This window comes from Phoca vitulina, unplaced genomic scaffold (assembly GCF_004348235.1).
Source record: "Phoca vitulina isolate PV1807 unplaced genomic scaffold, GSC_HSeal_1.0 scaffold4, whole genome shotgun sequence".
NCBI classification, from domain to species: Eukaryota; Metazoa; Chordata; class Mammalia; order Carnivora; family Phocidae; genus Phoca; species Phoca vitulina.
The window spans coordinates 12,424,712-12,443,491 of record NW_022589707.1 but is presented as its reverse complement, the minus strand read 5'-3'; the positions used below and the strand labels follow the sequence as shown (position 1 = coordinate 12,443,491).

Here is an 18,780-nt window from a genome sequence, read left to right as displayed (position 1 = left end):
AATTGTTTCCATTTATTCATTAATAAAGGGGATATCTGGGGAGACACATGGTCAAATACTCAACCTTGGAGTCCCGTGATTTTGAGCCGGTAAGTCTGTTGGTTTGCTAATAGGTCCTAGTCCAGAGGTATATGTCAGATAGTATTATAACAAATAACATTGGACAATCCACATTCATTTATTTTACTCAATGTACATTTTGTTGCCTGAAGTAGGTTGACTTGGTAATTGTTTTTTATATGGAGATTTAGTTATCCAGTGTGGTCCAAGGAACATTGCAGGGACCACTCTCTGTTATAGTTTATTTGTTAGTTAATAAAGGGAAAAAACCAGAGCCCTTCTCTGCTATTAAATACTAACTTAATAGTATCTGTTTTCAGAAAATCTAACTTGATCAAATTCAAATCCTAGGCTTAATATGAATTAAAGTTTAATTATAGGAGGGCAGTTAGAGGTAGTTGTAATTTCAGAAGGAAACCTCTGCAAGCTAATAGAGATTGTGGATTTGGGGAGAGAATCCATAGCACTGGTTGTAAAGAGAAAGGACCCATTAGTGTCCAGAATAATCAGTATAAGGGAGTATTACTGCCATCACTATGTGGAATTTGTGATAGTAGAAAGGACAATTGAGTTTTTATAGTTTCCTCAAGAACTAAGTAACTTAATTTGATTAAATGTAGTCTGGAAAAAAGAATCCACACAAAATAAAAATTGTGAATTTGAGAATGACAATAGCAGGCCTATTTGAATTTAAAAAGGAAGGGGGAGCTCCAGCTGTGAATTAGTGTGGAAGGAGTATAACCACCGGACTGGAGACTCCACCATTTTCTAGCTTGATGACTTTGGACAGCTCTCTCTCTCCATTTACTTAAAAGGAAGTAGACTATAATTCTAGGAGTCTAAGCTAGGAATGTAGAAGAAAGTAAAGTAAACATGTCTTTGCAACTGATTTTTTAGTTGACATGTTAGAAGTATCATAGAAAGACTGATTTTTTTTTTACTAAACATTACAGATTTGATCATTTAATTTAATTTTATCCATAAAAATACTTAAATATTTATTCATTTATTTATTTTTAAAGATTTTATTTATTTGACAGTGAGCAAGAGAGAGAGCACGAGCAGGGGCAGAGGGAGAGGGAGAAGCAGACTCCCTGCTGAGCAGGAAGCCCACGTGGGGCTGGATCCCAGGGCCTGGAGATCATGACCTGAGCCGAAGGCAGATGCTTAACTGACTGAGCCACCCAGGCGTACCCTTAAATATGTTTTTTAATATAAAAAAATGCTACCAAAGCTCCAGTTTTTTTCCCCTGCCTCAAGTTTTTATTTTTTATTTTTTATTTTTTCATTTAAATTCAATATAATTAACATATAGTGTATTATTAGTTTTGGGGGTAGAATTCAGTGATTCATCAGTTGCATATAATACCGAGTGCTCATTACATCAAGTGTGCTCCTTAATGGAGCACCCAACTACCCCATTCCCCCCCACCTCCCCTCCAACAAACCTCAGTTTGTTTCATATAGTTAAGAGTCTTATGGTTTGCCTCCCTCTCTGTTTTTATCTTACTTTATTTTTCCTTCCCTTCCACAGTTTTTTGTTGTTTTTTTTTTAAATCTTCCTTTGGAATTACCTTAGAGCAAATTTAAGGACCCAAAAATTAAGTAGAACTGCTTTATATATTACTATATATTTTTATATATACTTCTATTTATTTATGTGTATGTATATACACGCAAATATTTTTGTAACATCAAATGAAAGTACCTAATTTATTAACTTCTTCATTCATTAGACTGAGGTTTAAATGATTTTAAATGGTCCAAAAAATCTTTAATAGATAAAGATATGTCATCATTTCATTTTTTTAAGGCATTTCCTGAGGTAGAATATTTTTAACAGCGGCAGCAGCTCTGAGGCAAGTATCTTCCATCCATAGGCAAGTATTGTGGAAAGACTCTTATTGGGATGTTTACTTTATCATATGTTTGTTAAGAATAGCAATTATCTTATAGCATATTCTTACCTGGTGAAAAAAACAGAAAGGACCAGATAAGCAGGAGATTTGAGAATACAAATGTGGAGATGTATGTCAATGAAAATAAATAGTATCTTAAATTTGCAAGTGGTATTGCACTAAAGGGTTATAAAACACCTAGGAAGTCATAATTTTCCTAGTTGAATTTTACTGAATAAAAATTTTCTGGGTTAAAATGTAGTCCTAGACTTCAGAAATTTTCCATTATTCAAATAGCTCTTACACACCCTCAAAAAGATCTGTGCAGAATATAATAGGATTGCATAATTCACAGTCTGTGATAGGATAATCTGAATTGGAGCTGAGTTGAAGCATATTACCTTAAAGATTTTAATGAAATTGAATATTAACACAATTAAACAAGATCAACCAGATCAAAAGCTAACAATCAAATTGTTTTAGGTTCTGTTAAAGACCTTGCTTCTACTGGGGCTTTGCTATGCCAATTATACATGTGATTTATTTGTGTATTATATTTTCTACTAGACAGCATTTAGCTGGAAGTTCCGCTGCATTTATAGGACTTTAGAAATGATGAAAGCTTTTTTTTTTTTTTTTAAAGATTTTATTTATTTATTTGACAGAGAGAGACACGACAAGAGAGGGAACACAAGCAGGGGGAATGGGAGAGGAGGAAGCAGGCTTCCCGCAGAGCAGGGAGCCCGATGTGGGGCTCGATCCCAGGACCCTGGGATCATGACCTGAGCTGAAGGCAGACGCTTAACGACTGAGCCACCCAGGCGCCCCAATGAAAGCTTTTTTTAAGATAAAAGTGTAGTATTCACTTGTCCTTTCTGCTAATGTGTGAATGGACTTCCCTCCCAACTAGTTCGAATTGTCACCTGTATGACCACCATGTATCTGTAGGCATGCAAGTTTGTGTGTGTGAAAAATTACACATGTGTATACCTTTTTATTTTATTAGTTTCATTTGCCCCAATATTATTAAATTATTACGATGAACACATCTAGTTAAACTGTTTCCAGCATGGTACCTTCCTTCTCCTTTGTAAGAATTTACAAATTTGGTTTATTGGTTACAAATGCCTACTGCAATGGTGATAGACACATATACGTATATTTGTATTTACATTTATACACATATACAAACTCCTAAGTCAACACTGGACATAACTTTTGGTTGACTTATAATAAGTGTACAGAGCAGCACCCTCCCAAAGACACATGAGTCACATTAAAAAAAAAAAAAAAAAAAGGAAAGATAAAGAAAAGGTTGAAATAAATTTAATAGTATATTTTATTTCACCCAATACATCCAAAATATCATTTTGTTCATCTTAAAAAATAAAACTGGCAGTTATTTTACCAGCAAAAATGGGTTTATTTGGGAATAATGGAGGATTGCAGTCAGGGACAGCTGTGGGAAAACCACAGACACTTCTGGACAACAAAGGAGAGGTATAGAGAAAATGGGGGAGTCAGGAAGGCTGTTAGAAACAAAAAGTCCATTGGAGTAAACAGAGTTCCAAATACAGTTGTTTTTCATTGGCTGAGTTGTGCCTGTCTCTCATTGGCTAGGCTGTTGCTAGGGCAAAGGAAAGCCTTTCTTCTTCCTCCTGAGATAGTAAAGAAGTGTCTTTGTCCAAGGTGCTTCTCTTCCTGTTGCGTCTGCAATTGATGAATGGTAGGGCATGAATGCACCCCCTGCCGGCCTCCTTTCTAAATGAGATTTCCTGTTATTAGTTTTCCACAACTTCAACTTGTAATTAATATAAAAATGATAACATATTTTACATTCTGATTTTCATACTACATCTTAGAAATCCAGTGTGTATTTTATCCTTCGAGCACATCTCAGTTTGGACTAGCCACACGCTTAACAGCTGCATGTAGCTTGTGGCTCCTGTCTGGGACCCCACAGGCTTGGGTGTTTATCATCAGTGTGCACACCCAGTGTGAGCTGCAAGGAGGATGGGGATTTCGAGAATAGTGAAGTGAGGGTGAAATCAGAGATCGTTTAACAGCTTCTCCAGTAATCACTGCTTCTTTACTATAGAAAGTTCAAAAAAAAAACAACCCCACAGGGTAGGGGGGGAAAAAAAGGAAAGAAAAGACAGCTTTCTAAATATATGTGGACACAAAGACTATCTGCCAAAAGAGCTGCCTGAATTATTTTTCTTTGTTTGCTGACAGAAGCCACATTTTTCAAATTCAAAACTGGGGTAAGGACCACAGAAATTTCTATTCCTTGCTGATTTCCTTCTCAGGTTGGGGAAGAAAAGCCTACCTGCCTCCCAGTTGCAGGCAGCCTGCAGAGATGGGAAGCTCTCATTAACATTCCTATTGTGGAGGGCAGGGCCCGGAGCTGCTCTGAGGGGAGGCGCAGTTACTTGACCAATTTGCTTCTCAAAAGAGATTGCAAATAGAAGTTTCTGCACCTGCTATAGCTCAAGCCCAATTAATATGAATGTGAAAGGGGTGTCCTAGTCCCTAGAATGGGCTGCTTATGCAACAAATTTATTTCTCACCCTTGTGCAGGCTGGTAGTCCAAGGTCACCGTGGTGCCAGCATACTCAGGTTCTGGTGAGTTCCCTGTTCTTGGTTTACAGATGGCCACCTCCTTGCTTTGTCCTCAAAGGGTGGAAAGAGGAAGCATTGCTATCTTTTCCTCTCCTTAAAAGAGCCCTAATTCCATCAGGAGGCTCCCCCCCCCCCCCCGTGACCTTATCTAAACTTAATTACCACCCAAAGACCCCCACCTCCAAATACCATTACCCTGGAGGTTAGAGTTTCATCATATGAATTCTGGAGGGACACAAACACTGAGTCCATCACACAGGGACTGCTTTCATATCTCAAGTGTGTTCTCACACTAGTGTATGTGTATATACTCACTAGCCTTTACCTACCTGTTTGTCTTTTTTAAAACCAACGTAAAATTGAAGCCAAGAGACTCATTTAGCATATAATTAATTGTCAGTTGCTTTGAAGGATTTACATTGAAGCTTTTACTGGTAAAATGATAGAAATCAACCAGGGATTAGTTAAAATGACAAAAAAAAAAAAAAACCCACTGTTAAATAGATACAGAAAAATAGTTGACAATGAAATACCAATTAATTTGATTAACAGTTTCCTATTTTATTTTAAAGTAGATTATAGAAGGGACACCTGGGTGTCTCAGTTGGTTAAGTGTCTGCCTTTGGCTCAGGTAGTGTGGGATCCAGCCCTGCATCAGGCTCCCTGCTCAGCGGGGATTCTTCTTCTCCCTCTCCTTCTGCCACTCCCCCTACTTGTGTTCTCTTTCTCTCTCTCTCTCTCTGGCAAATAAATGAAATCTTTTTTTAAAAAACAAAGTAGATTATACAGACCTGTAGTTTTTTTTTCTCAACTCTCAAATGCTTATTTCTGAAAAATTTGTTAACATTTTTGTTTCTGACAGATACAAGGTCTTGAAATTTTGAAATTCTGAAATTCTGGTTATCTTAAGTGACAGTGGACAATCACTTAGATAATGGAATAATAAAAATGATACTTGAAATTTGCATGGTGCTTTATAGTTCATATTATTTATAAAGTGCTTTTTTGAAATCCTCAAGATAGAACCTAATATAAACTCAGAGAAGTTTGGGAACAAGGCCACCTAGCTGTCTGCCAAGGTAAATCCTGCTTCTGACTTAAAGACCCCTTAGTTCTTCTATTGGAATGCAGCAGAATCTCCTGATTTATAAGAATTATAGGGAAAGAAGACAGAAAAAGTAGAATATGTGGTCATTACAGGAAAAGGAATTCTTCATAAGTGATTTGCAAACTAAAATGAATAATGAGTTTGAGGCATGTATCATCACAAGCTCTAATTGAGTTGATACTGAGTTTGGAAAAGAACAAATATTCTGGTTCGCTAGGTAGGGACATATTGATTGGAAGGGTTAGGTAACTTACTGAGTCCTAATAAAAGAATTTCTGCATCACTGAAAAAGAGGATCTGACTTTAACTGGCATCGTTTCAAGGAAAAAGGCAACCAGTATGTTGACTCATTTATTCATTAAATACTTACTGAGCATTTATTATGTTCTGGGGAACAAAGACAAGAATGTCTGCCATCATGGAGCTTAAATTCTGGTGGGACAGAAGTTTCTATTTCATTGCAGGCACTGTGCTGGGTACTTACTTGATATCCTCTCAAAAGTCCTATGGCAACCTCTGGCATTATCGTATTTCCAATTTAAAGATGAAAAAACAGAGTCTCAGTAAGTTGCTCAATATTACACAGCCAGTAAGCACCAGGAACAGTAATTAAACCTTGTTCTGTCTGACCCCCCTTTACCCCATAGTTGCACTACGGTCTCCCAGGTCACCCTCTTTATGAGAATACTTTTCCAAATGTCAGCGTTTAATAATGTTAGAACCTCTAGGTTTGCTCATCATTCAATTGCTTTTTTTCAAAGCAGTCATTTTGTAGTATTGGGCTTAGCTATGTCTTCAAAAGCAATTACATGTGATATGTTTAGTCTGATTTGGTAGCACAAATGACTGCTTCCCCTCAGCAACAACAGGAAGATTCTTAATGGGCACTATCTTCAGAATGTGATTCTGATAAGCAATTGCCTCTTTAATAGTGTAGTCTGTGTAATAGCAAAGGACAGCCAATTATAATCAGGCACTGTCTGCCAAGGTTGACTTTGGTGGGGCTGCTAGAGAAATAATATAGATTTTGTGAAGGAATAGAATGAGGGAGGTGACATCAAGAGAAAAAAAAAAAAAAAGATAAAAAAGAGGCAAGACAGTTTCCCAAATCCTGATCAGCCACAGTGAAAACTTTTGCAAACTGATGATCAGCAGCAGCTTGTCTCTGGGCTTTGCCCTGGCAGGTTAGAGTTGGCACCTGACAAGTGGTATCGTCCTCTTATTTCTTATCGGATTAAGGTTTTGATTACATCTGGCCCAAGGGAGGGGGCATAATCGTATTTAGTATGTGTTAGGTCAAATCCCAGACTAGTAGCTGGGGGATGACATCTCTTCATTGGCTAGGCGAACTTAGCATTGTTTTTTAAGATTTCCTGTGATGGAGTCATCACTACCATCATTGGTTTTCTGTTCCCTTTTCAGGGAGGTGTGAGATCCTAGTGTCGTGGTGAAGAGCCTGTGGCTCTTTGGCTCGATTACCTTGGTGCCACTCTCTTCCTCGCTGTGAAACCTTGGGCAGATGCCTTAGGTCTCTCTGTCTCTGTTTCCTCATCTGTAAAATGGGGATAGCAGTAGAACTCACTTGATAGGATTTGCGTGAGCGAAGCACTTACACCAGTACTTAGCCCATGGTGAATGCTACAGGTATTAGGGACTGTGACTATGATTGTTGTTGTTACTGTTACAAATGTCTTACCATGCTACCCTTAAATTGGTCACCATTGTTTTCTTAGCATCAGATGGCAGGTGAACAAGAACATTTACTTTTAGATTCCCAGTACTTTGCCTAGGAATGTTGACAAATTTGTATCAGCCATGGAAGACCTTGTGAATTTAATTAAACAATGCATGGAGTAGCCATCAGGCATCGAGGACACAGTGTGTGGTATTTTAGTCCGTTGAAGCTGCTATAGCGAAAATACCATAGACCGGGTGGCAGACAACAGCAATTTACAGCTCACAGTTCTGGAGGCTGGAAGTCCAAGATCAAGGCGCCAGCAGGTCTGTGTCTGGTGAAGACCTGTTTCCTGACTTGCAGGCGCCCCCTCTCTTGCTGTATCTTCACATGTCCGGAGAGATCGTCTCTTTCATGACTCCTAATGGCACTCATCTCATTCATGAGGGTTCTGCCTTCATGACCTAATTACTTCCTAAGCTCCCCACCTCTAAATACCATCACATTGGGACTTCAACATGACGTTTAGGGGGATATAGCATTCAGTCCATGTAGCACTTGGGAAGAAGCGCAGCAGAAACCGCATAGGCAATGTTGAGGCTCCTGTCTCAGGTTGGAGTAGACCTCGGGAGGACGCTCATCTCCTCTGCATCTGATCTCATAGGTGCCCGCCTGTGTCTCCCCTCTTGCTCACAGCCCTGGGTCAGTGTAGCTGCCGTGGCTCATGTTGTGTGTGGGGATTTCTCAGTGCTCAGATGATTTGGACGTGGAAACTAGTTGGGATATAAATTGGTAGTTGCAGCTATGAAATGCTCCTATATGAGACCTGTTGTCTGACCTCAACTGTTTCTACTGTGCAGTCAGACAAAGAGCATATTCCAAGGCAGCTGCTCCACATTTCTCTTTGTTTTGCTGTGATGCTATTGCCACATGCTTTTTACTTTCTTTTTTATGAGTAATCCTGAATCAGGTAACCATGTCATGTTAGCCTTAAAATTCAACTCTGTCAGGCTTAATGTGATCAACAACAAAAATCAAAGAAGAAGAAAGAAAAAAAAGGAAAAGGCGTCACCAGCAGCATACAGAATGAACGCCAGACAGGGATAAATGAAGCACACTGCTGGTCAAGTGGACTCCGGCGGATGCCATGCCATCCCCATAGAACAACAGCAGTAGAAAATAAGCCGTATCATTTTTTACTGACTTGTTCTTTTGGTGACTGAGGCATTTCATTGCACAACCAGGAAAATAATAGGTTACTTTCACAATGGGAGAAGTTTAACAAATGCTCAATCGTTCACCTACATCATCACTGTCGTTGGCCAGAGCTTTACTATATGATATTGATGACTTGCTTCTTTCTTATTGCCGTATTCTTTTCAGATTCAATCTGTCTGCAGTGGGCCACTAAACATTTCAATTTGCTACCTGTGGAGCTGGATTGCAATGTTCAGGCTGAAATGAGAGAGAAATGGATTTAGTGAAACTCAAAGTAGAGAGTCATGGATTTTTGAAGAAGGATGCATAAACTGAAACCCACAGATAAGATACACGTGATCACTTTTGAGTGTCTCAAGGAAGTACATGGTATTAAGCAATTCATGGATGTTTATAGGGAAAATAGACTCCACTAGATACTGATAAGACCCCTTGCATTTTGAGGAACACAGACTCTGCTGGCCTGGGCTCTGTTTGCAAATAGTCAGTGCTGCTGTACTAGCCCTTGAATCCTTCTAACACTGTGCTCATTTAGGTGCTCTTAAGAGAGCTTAGCTACTAAAGAAGATGGAAGTCCAAATTATTTTCTGGCACAATCAGACTAAAAGGAAGGGCTTTTATTCTAGAATTGGAAGAGAGGTTTTCTCTCCTTTGCAGTTTAAAAGGAAAATAACCTGAGGACAAGCTGACCGTGGAGGAGTGAAGAGCCAAGAGAATCACAGACAGCTGGAGCAAGAGCCTTGATTTTACCGTTCCTGCAGCCCTCGCCACCTTTGGGACTTAACTGTTGTATGAGAAAATAGATCGTCTTACTGGTGCCGCTGGAAGCATGCTGGTGGATAGATCACCTTGGATATTTATATTCCGTGGTCTATTGTACATTCACATATATGGTGTCACATTAGAAAACAATTATGTAAGTTAGTGAGCACCCTCATTTTAACAGAGTGGAAACAAAGGATTTAGTGGTGAAATGATTTGTCCAAGGCTCGGCCAGGATTAAAGTTCCTCATCTTCGGAATGCAACTCTAGCTGTCTTTCCCATTCATATCATAATCACTGTCATAATGTAAAAATACCACCGGACTACAAAGGAATAAATAATACTGAGCCTCTATTCTGTCACTGTATGAGTTTGAGAAAGAGCTCAAAGAGGTAATATTGGGATTTCAACAAATGGGAGAGATCCCAGGTTAAAGATTAAAAGTAAAAGAATAACTTAGAGTCTTAAACATAAAGGCCCCTATAGTTGGAGTGAATTTAGGGACTTAAAAATTTCTTTGGCCTATTCCTGCTCTTCTTCTCTATTTTTCTCTTAATTCCTATGCTGCTGCTTAGGGACCTTCTGTCCTAATTAACTGTGATGAATTCAAAGATGGTCCCTTCTTCTGCATTTTGTGTGTTGTTTCACCAGACATTGCTTGTTTGTCTTCTCTTCACTATTAGGGGCATTTGGAGCAGGGAGGAGAAGGATACCAGGGTGCCCACAGAGCCTTTAATTATTTTATTTGGGGCAGAGGGGGTATTTGTGGTATAGACACATGAAACTAGGCAGATTACTTCTTGTCGAAACTCTTAGTCTTACTCTAGAAAGCGTATTTCTTCATAGAAAGTTACTGTCAAATAGCCATATTATTTCTGTTCAAATGGGGATCACCATTTATAGGTAAAGCAATTAGCTTTGCCTTGAGTTAATAGAAGGCATACCATATCCCAATGAAGAATTTTTTTCTTAAAAATATTATAGGCAAGTTCTCAAAAACAGTGTTAGACTACTATCTTCAGAGAGGTTCGTCTTAGCCTTGATACTTATGAAAGTCTTTTTCTTGAAGCATTCCATTCATTCATTGATTCATTCAGCAAATATTTATTGAGTACTTCCTGTGTGCAGAACACTGCTAAATGCTGGAGACAGAGCCATGAAAAAGTTGGCCTGGGACTCCACCTTCAAGAGGCTTTCAATATGGCGGAAAGAGTGAATTGAGCAAGTGGTTGCAAGGGCTTGTTAGAGAGCTGGAATACCTGTGTATGGGAGAGGCTCTTATGTGAACACAATCTATTTATAAATGTGGACTTAGAGAATTTTGAGAGAGGAGAGCACTGCTTTGGAAGGATCTGTGAGAGACATCCTCCCTGATCGCCATAGAAATACGCATTTTTCATATCTGGCCTTGCCTGTTAGACTTGAAGACTTAAAATGATTTTTAATACAGATCTGGTCTCCTGCCACGAAATATAAAAATACCCCCTGATTGGAGCTTTCTTCTAGAGTATTTTTCTGTAATTAAGGAGGGTTTTTTGTTTTTTTGTATTTTTACATTAGTTTCAGAAAATGTTCTTTAAAATTAGTAGATTTCTTCATTTGGCAATATTTCACACTGGCTCTGTGTTCCTCAGACTCAGATATAAATAAACAATAAATTATTTTTTAATTCATTTTAAGTTTTTTTTTAGGTTTGATAGCAAGTAATTCTATTTGATATTTCCCATAGATTCAGATTTAGCTGTAAAAAAAGAAAGAAAGGAAAAAGAAAAAGAGGCCCAGACAAAGAGGAATTGTTAGAACTTCTGAAAGATTCACTACTCTTTCTTACCCTTTCAGGTGGCTAATGCCAAAGAATGAAATCAGTTAAGTTGCCCTTTTCTGTGTAACTCAAGGTCAATAACTGGTAAAAGAACTTTTGAAAATTAATTTTACAACTGATAGGAATCATCTCCTTTTAAATTAGCATTATTCATTTAATAACTAAAGAGTTGGTGTATTTCTCTCATTCATTTGTAGACGTTTTTTCCTTTTTAGTCTGGTTCATTCATCAAGGCCCAATAAAACTGTGAGTTTTCTGTCCATGGGTTGCCCCCCTTACTCCCCACACCCCCATCTGTGAAGCTCGCCATGATCATCTCTCTACTCCCCTCCATAGTTCTCTATGATTTTATTATAATACACTCATATATCCATCTTTCTGTTATGTTAGGAACTCCTTGTGTCAGAACAGTGTTATTGTAGACCCAGTGCCCAACACAGGGCTCAGCATATACTAGGTGCTCATATATGTGTGATGAGTGGATGAAATGTGGCCCTCTGAAGAACAAAATATACATACATTCTTATACACATACAGCCAGCAAATATATATTAAATGCCTGTGTACAGGGTTGCCACCCAGTCTGTTGAAGGTGCTAAATATATAGGGTCCCTCCCCTACATTTGGAAAGCTTAAAATTTCAATGGAATCTAAATGCGTATTTGTGAATTGTGCAAGACTGTTGAATCTCAGATCTGTACCTCTGAAACAAATAATGCAATATATGTTAAGAAAGAAAAAAAGAAGAAGAAGAATGTAGCAGGAGGGGAAGAATGAAGGGGGGGAAATCGGAGGGGGAGAAGAACCATGAGAGACAATGGACTCTGAAAAACAAACTGAGGGTTCTAGAGGGGAGGGGGATGGGAGGATGGGTTAGCCTGGTGATGGGTATTGAGGAGGGCACATTCTGCATGGAGCACTGGGTGTTATGCACAAACAATGAATCATGGAACACTATATCTAAAACTAATGATGTACTGTATGGGGATTAACATAACAATAAAAAAATTAAAAAAAAAATAAATGCGTATTTGTGGAAAAGATGCCTTAAATAATGATATATATCAAAGATATGCTTTGTTGAGATGCCAAAGGATAGCCTTTGCTATAGTTTAGAGGCTCAAGGATCTCCTTTCACTAAGGATTAGAATCAGGAACTTTTCCGTAGAAGAAATGGGATTTTAGCACAACCCTGAAAGGGTTGGTCAGATGTATGCCCAAAGGCACCATGGATGGTGGTTTTGTCCATTAGGTTCCATCCAGGTCTCAAAGCAAAGACTGACTGCACAACCTCACCCAGCATGAGTTAAGGGATAGATTTTACTAGGGAAAAGGAAAACTGACATAGCTAAGTCAGCAAGACAGGAGAAGGCACAGTACCCCCCATTCTGCATCATCCCACAGAGAAGTACACTGGGGCTTCTGCTCTGCTGAGCCTGCAGAGTGGGTTTGAATTCTCCTGGTATTCTGCCTTACCATCAGGCAAGAATGAGAAAGCATCCTTGTCATTGAGAGAATCCTTGGGCTGCTTAGTTCCAAGCAGTTCAAACTGGTGTGCCAGCTGCCTATAGAAGTTGTCTGGGAGTGTCAGCTCCTCATACCTAGATGCTTTCAGACCCATGGGAAGTCTCAGTCTCCTCTTCTGAAGGATAAAGGTGCCAGTGCTGTGGATAACTGATCCTGAGTACAGCCCCTTCTGCTGGGAAAAAGGTGTGCACCTGCTGTAGCCTAGTTTTTGTCCAGGCAACCCTGAGTGAGCTCTGGGGGTCACCATCAGATCACCCTGCTTATTGCCCTGCAGTGGTCAAGAGTTTGGGCCCTAGGAATAGAGACCTTAATTCAAATCCTAGCTTGTCCGCTTACTGGCTCTGTGACTGTAGACCCTTCACATCTCTAAGCCTCAGTATTCTGAAATGTGAAATTAGAATAATAATAATTCATTCTTCATAGGATTGTAGTGAGGGCTAAATAAAACAGACATTTGGCACCCAGTAAATGTTCAGTGAACATTAGCCATGAAGGAAGGATAATGATTTTCCAAGAAAGGGAATAGTGAGAATGTTCACGTGAGAGCAGGCATGTTCTGGGGACAGCGAGTAGACCAGTTTTGTCAGGGTAAGGGCTTATTTTGGGGAAAATAGGACTGGATTTGTGGTGGGCTCTTAATTCAAGACTAAAGAGTCATCTTCCAGTCAGTTTGGAGCCATTGAAGATTTTCTTGTCAAAACATGACATGTAGAGGAATTTTTCAGAAAAATAATGTGGTGGTAGGCACTCCAGGTATATTAAAAGGTAAAGAAACTGAAAACAGGAAGACCTTATAGGCTAAAAATAATTTATTTTCCAGGAAGCTGTGGATTTGAGTTGCTTGAACTTTGACTTCTGTTCAGTCTGCCATTAGCCTTCATCCACTTAGTTATAATCTTAGTTGCAGTATGCTTTTAGACCTGTGTCCATCTGCTTTTTATTCTTCATTGTATGCACAGTTTGAGGCTTAGCATTGTAAAAACAGTTCATATATATATACAAAACATTTCTCTGAAGTGGACTTTGGTGATTTCTCATTAAATTGAATTGACAGAAACTTAGAAACAGTCCTACCCCCTTTTCAAGAAGTAAATATTTTTATATTTAATATAATAGGAGCCTGGGTGGCTTAGTCAGTTAAGCATCCATCCGACTCTTGATTTTGGCACGGGTCATGATCTCAGGGTCATGAGATCAAGCCCGATTCAGGCTCTGCCCTGAGCGTGGAGCCTGCTTAAGATTCTCTCTCTCCCTCTCCCTCTGTTCCTCCACCCTCTGCTTGTGCATGCACTATCTCAAATACGGTCAAGGGTATACAAGTAGCTGTGGTCCCCTGCTAGAACCTCCAAACAAGCTCTCAAGTAAATAGATAGATAGATAGATAGATAGATAGATAGATAGATAGATAGATGATAGATAATTTTAATGTAGTAAGTCAGAGCTTTATAAAAGTTTGCAATCTCTTGTTTAGCATTCTGTTTTCCAATCCTGCCTAGCATAGTGCTTGATAGAGACTAATCAAGAAATGATGGATGGATGGATGGATGGATGAGTGGATGGGTGGATGAATTAATGGGTTGCAAGGCAGTCCAGAATTAATGGCCCTTTCCCCACTGGATTACAGTTGATTGTGTATGATTGTCTCATGTCTCCCACCATCACCCCCTGTGGACTGGGGCCCCTTGGGGCAAAGATTGTGCCTCTGTTCTCAGTGTAGCCCCAGTTCCTAGCTTAATGCCTAGAGTAGTCTTTCATTATTTCTTGAATAAGTGACTCTTCCTGAAATAAGGTTAAACATGGGATTTTGAGAGAGTACATTACTGATAAAGGATTGTGTTCTGAACCTTGGGCTACTTAAGATCTCTGAGCCTTTGTTTCCTTATCTGTAAAAATGTGTATAACACCTCTTTTGCTACTAAGTGATAGTTAAAATGTAATAAAAAGTACTTCAGAATTATAATTAAATCTGGAGGTTATTGTTTCATGAGTGTTGCCTATGAACTATGAGAATTTGAGGCACAACCACCAAAAAGGAAACACCATTTTTTTGACCTTGAAAATTAAACAGCCAGTTAATTCACCAGCAAAATGGGTTTAATCAGGAATAGCAGAGGAATTGCAATTAGAGACATGCAAGCTGTGACAAACCGTAGGCAAATCTGGAGAACAAATGAGAGGAGCTTCCTTGCGTAGAGCAAAGGGGGAGGTTGGAAAGGGGTTACATTGACTAAGAGTTCATTGGAGGAGCTCAGGAGTGGTGGCTTCTCTTTTGCTGAGTAGTGATGTCTTCTCATTGGCTGGAGCTGTTGCTGGGCAAGAAGGAAATCTTTCTCTGTCTTGCTGGGATAGTAATTTAAGGTTCTTCTCATTGGAGAGTGTAAGGGACGTGTATGCCTGTTGGGCGTCTACAGTTGACAACAGGGGTTAGTGTGTGAGAGCTCCCCTCAGAGCTTTCTAACTCCATTTCAGGTGAGGTTTCTTTTTCTCAACTTTCACAAGCAAACCAGTCAGCCTTAGAGTCTGATTTTTAAGTTATTTTCTTATTCGTGTAAAACAAACAAAAAAATAGTTACGTAAGGGATATCTCATGTTGTAAAATTTCTAGAAATTTCTGACAATGTAGTAGGTTTTCCTTCCTCAGTTCTTTACTGTTAAAATATCAGAGAGAAAAACCCAAAACTTTTGAGAGAGACAGAACAATATTCTGCTTCGCTTGCTGATACTGACGGAAGCCCAGCTGTGGTGTTCAGCACACAGTAATGTTTCCATGGTAGATAAGCAAAATACAGACCACTTGGAGATGTAGGAAAATTTAACATTCCAGCAAGGGGACAGGTAACTTGAGATCGACTTGACTGATACTTGAAATGAGCCACCTCAAAAATGGAGGAGTGTTATTCAGGGCTCAATTTATCCGATAATTTTAAGGAGAAATAATTTGGGGCTAAAATAGAACTTCGTAGTATTAAATAGGACCCTTCAGTTTTCCTACAGTGAATAGGTAACCAAGTTTGATGTCACAATTGTCATTCTGCTCTATTCCTTTTGCCTCTGGTAGACTTGTCCTTACATTTACTATCTCTATCCAATTAAGGGAGAAATGGAGAACTTGAAATTCAGAGAACTCCTTCTTTTTGTCACTAAATTAATGGACTGGCCTTGGTTTTGGGTGAAGTTGAGAAAATGTTGCTCTTCATTTCCATTTTTTTTCATTAAGATTAAGAAAAACATTCAGCATTTTGTCCATTTATCAGCAGCGGCATCACCTTGCAGTTTATGACCTTCCATACTCTTAGGAGCTTGTTATAAAGACAATTACTTGGAAACATCATCAAGCATACCTTCTGAGTGCTACCTATTTGGGGTTCATAGAGTATCCTAAGGGAAAGAACCAGGAATCAAAACTGATAATTGGAACCATTAATAAGATAGAGAATCTCTTCTCATATGGAGGCAGTGTGGTGTGGCAGAAAAAATATGTTTAGAAGTCAGGAGGTCTCATTCCTATTCCCGATATTGTTACTATGTCAGAGACCAGATTTTATCACAGTAGACATAAGTCATTGTTTAAGATTCAGGGAAATAAAAATGCAGATGTAACATAATGCTGAATGTAAGATGAAGTTTTCGAACCTTTGTAGTCAACCAAAAGCACCAGGTCTTCTTTGTGACCTCCTAGCAAGTTAGGTGTCTCTCTTTTTTAAATGTAACCATTGGGCAGGTATATACATGGTAAGAAGATGTTGGCTGGGAGACAGTTTTCCACGAGCTTCTTGTGTTTCTTCATGTCTTGTGAACAGAAAAGCACGACACTGTGGACTTTTGTCTTGGGCTGCTCTCTCAAGGGTGTTTGTTCAGTGAACAGCCTTGTGGCAAGAAAAGAATGTCTCCTCTCCGGAGCAAAGGATGGTTTTCTTTGCCGTCCAGTATCATAAAAACACGATCTCACTATAGGGACTGAAGATTGAGCAGGTTTGCTTACAGCCCATTATAAAGGATTGGGTTTCCTGAGCCCAGGATGCCCCTCTTGTTCTGTGCCCACTACGTGTCGTTCATTACCTGACCCGCATCATCGGGCTCAGTGGGAAGTAGGCTTCAAGGAAGCAGAGCAAGGAAATGATGGTACTCTGGCTACTATTACTACAGCAGGTAGTAAAATGTCCTTTGTCTCTGACCCAGGGGGCTGGTGGTTTTTTGGGTTTTTGGGTTTTTTCCTGCCAGCATTCTCAAAACTGTGGCAGACTAACTTGTTAGCTTGCAAGTAGGGTAAAAACTCAGACCCATTACAGTTCTTGACAGAGTTGAGTTTGAACGTATTGATTTTGAAGGAAGGTACAGAGATGAAGTTACGCATCTGAGGCAGTTGGCAACTGCATATAAGTTCTGGCATGCCTACGTTCTAACAAGCAAGAAGAAGTCAGAACTCACGATATAAAATGTAACTTTAAGATTTCTTGCTAAACAGGGGTGCCTGGGTGGCTCAGTCAGTTGAACGTATGACTCTTGATTTTCACTCAGGTCATGATCTCAGGGTTGTGAGTTCAAGCCTGCTTGAGAATCTCTCTCCCTCTGCCCCTCCCCCTGACTCATGCTCATGCTCTCTCTCAGAAAGAGAGAGAGAGAGAAAGAAAGAAAGAGAAAGAAAGAAAGAAAGAGAAAAAGAAAAAGAATTTCTTGCTAAACAGATCTTACCTATTACCACATTTGGGACTTGCCTTAAAACCATTGTTTCATTACAGTGAAATGTTGGAAATCTGTTAATAAGGCGCTTTGATTTTGAAAGTTAAAGATACAACACTAGGGAAGACCAGTTTCTCTGGCTACACATATTCAGCTGCTTTACCTGAGTTCACTAAATTACAGTTGCTCTTGCATTTATCTAGGGTTCAGAGGAAATCAGAGGCTCTTTAAATGGAGAAAAATAGTTAATTTCTTTCTCCTATAGAAAAAAATCAAGATTCTGCAGACTGAGAAATGTTAAAGAAGAAACATCCTTTTCGGGGCGCCTGGGTGGCTCAGTTGGTTAAGCGACTGCCTTCGGCTCAGGTCATGATCCTGGAGTCCCGGGATCGAGTCCCGCATCGGGCTCCCTGCTCGGCAGGGAGTCTGCTTCTCCCTCTGACCCTCCTCCCTCTCATGCTCTCTGTCTCTCATTCTCTCTCTCAAATAAATAAATAAAATCTTTAAAAAAAAAAAAAAAGAAGAAGAAACATCCTTTTCACAAGGAAAGGCAAACTGGCTATTGTTAAACTCCGCTTTGGGCAATTACATGTATCTATCAGTAGCCAATTTGGAAACATTATTGAAACTTTCGGTCTTTGGTATAATATACCTGGTGCAGTAAGCAGGAGTGATAACTTCCCCTTGAATTCTAGGCATTTTAAAGGTCATCGGGAAAGGGAGAATAATCCATTAATTTTTACTAGAGTGTTCATTTAAGCGTCTTCTGTGAAAATCAATGTAAAATTTCCCTGCCATTCAGAATGCAAAGTGGTGTGTAATATCGCTACTCCAAGCTGCCCTAAATTGTTGAATTTTTAAACAAGCAGACTTTGAGTTATGCCCTTACCACATAAACTCAGCTTCTCAGATTGGATTATTGCCATATGGTTGCAATTGCAAGAAAAATAAATTTATGTCAGTCTGAACTCTACCTCTGCATTTATTATTTAAGCGGCTCTTAACCTTTTCCTAGGTCAGTGATCATCTCATGGATTTGCTTTTATTCGTATGCCTCAGAGGAGAAAAATTCCTTTCTTTATGAGTATTATTTATAAGCTAAATGTTACTTCTCCATTTACATTAGTAATCTTAAATTATTTACCTGCTTTGGAATTCATACATTACAAATTTGCCAAATGAAAGCTGTCAGATGGGTGCATATATTTGTGCTACTCCTCTGTTGCCCATTAAAGGAGCTGGTTTGGGAAAAATACAAAGCATTCAGAAGGGCAGAGAAGAGGTCAGGTGATCCGTGTCAAAGTCTGCCTTGCTATAGCTAGTAGCAGCTGACCTCCTGGCAGTTTCCCCCAGCCTTGAGCTGTTGTGTTAACCCTTCTACCTCCTATGTGTTTCCTTCATTAAATC

General features: G+C 39.3%; 1 protein-coding gene across 3 annotated transcripts in view; it reads left to right on the top strand.

Moving 5' to 3' along the window:
• The window catches only part of EXOC4 (exocyst complex component 4), a 731,914-nt gene that overhangs the window by 393,971 nt on the left and 319,163 nt on the right, over positions 1-18,780 (top strand). Inside the window, exon 11 of one of the 3 annotated variants that reach the window (XM_032401542.1) lies at positions 8,747-11,829. The exons of the other annotated variants lie outside the window; for them this stretch is intronic. Coding sequence (XP_032257433.1) covers positions 8,747-8,774 — 28 coding nt within the window. The 3' untranslated portion in view covers positions 8,775-11,829. Of the gene's footprint in view, positions 1-8,746; positions 11,830-18,780 lie in introns of those variants that run through there. 3 annotated transcript variants of the gene reach the window in all.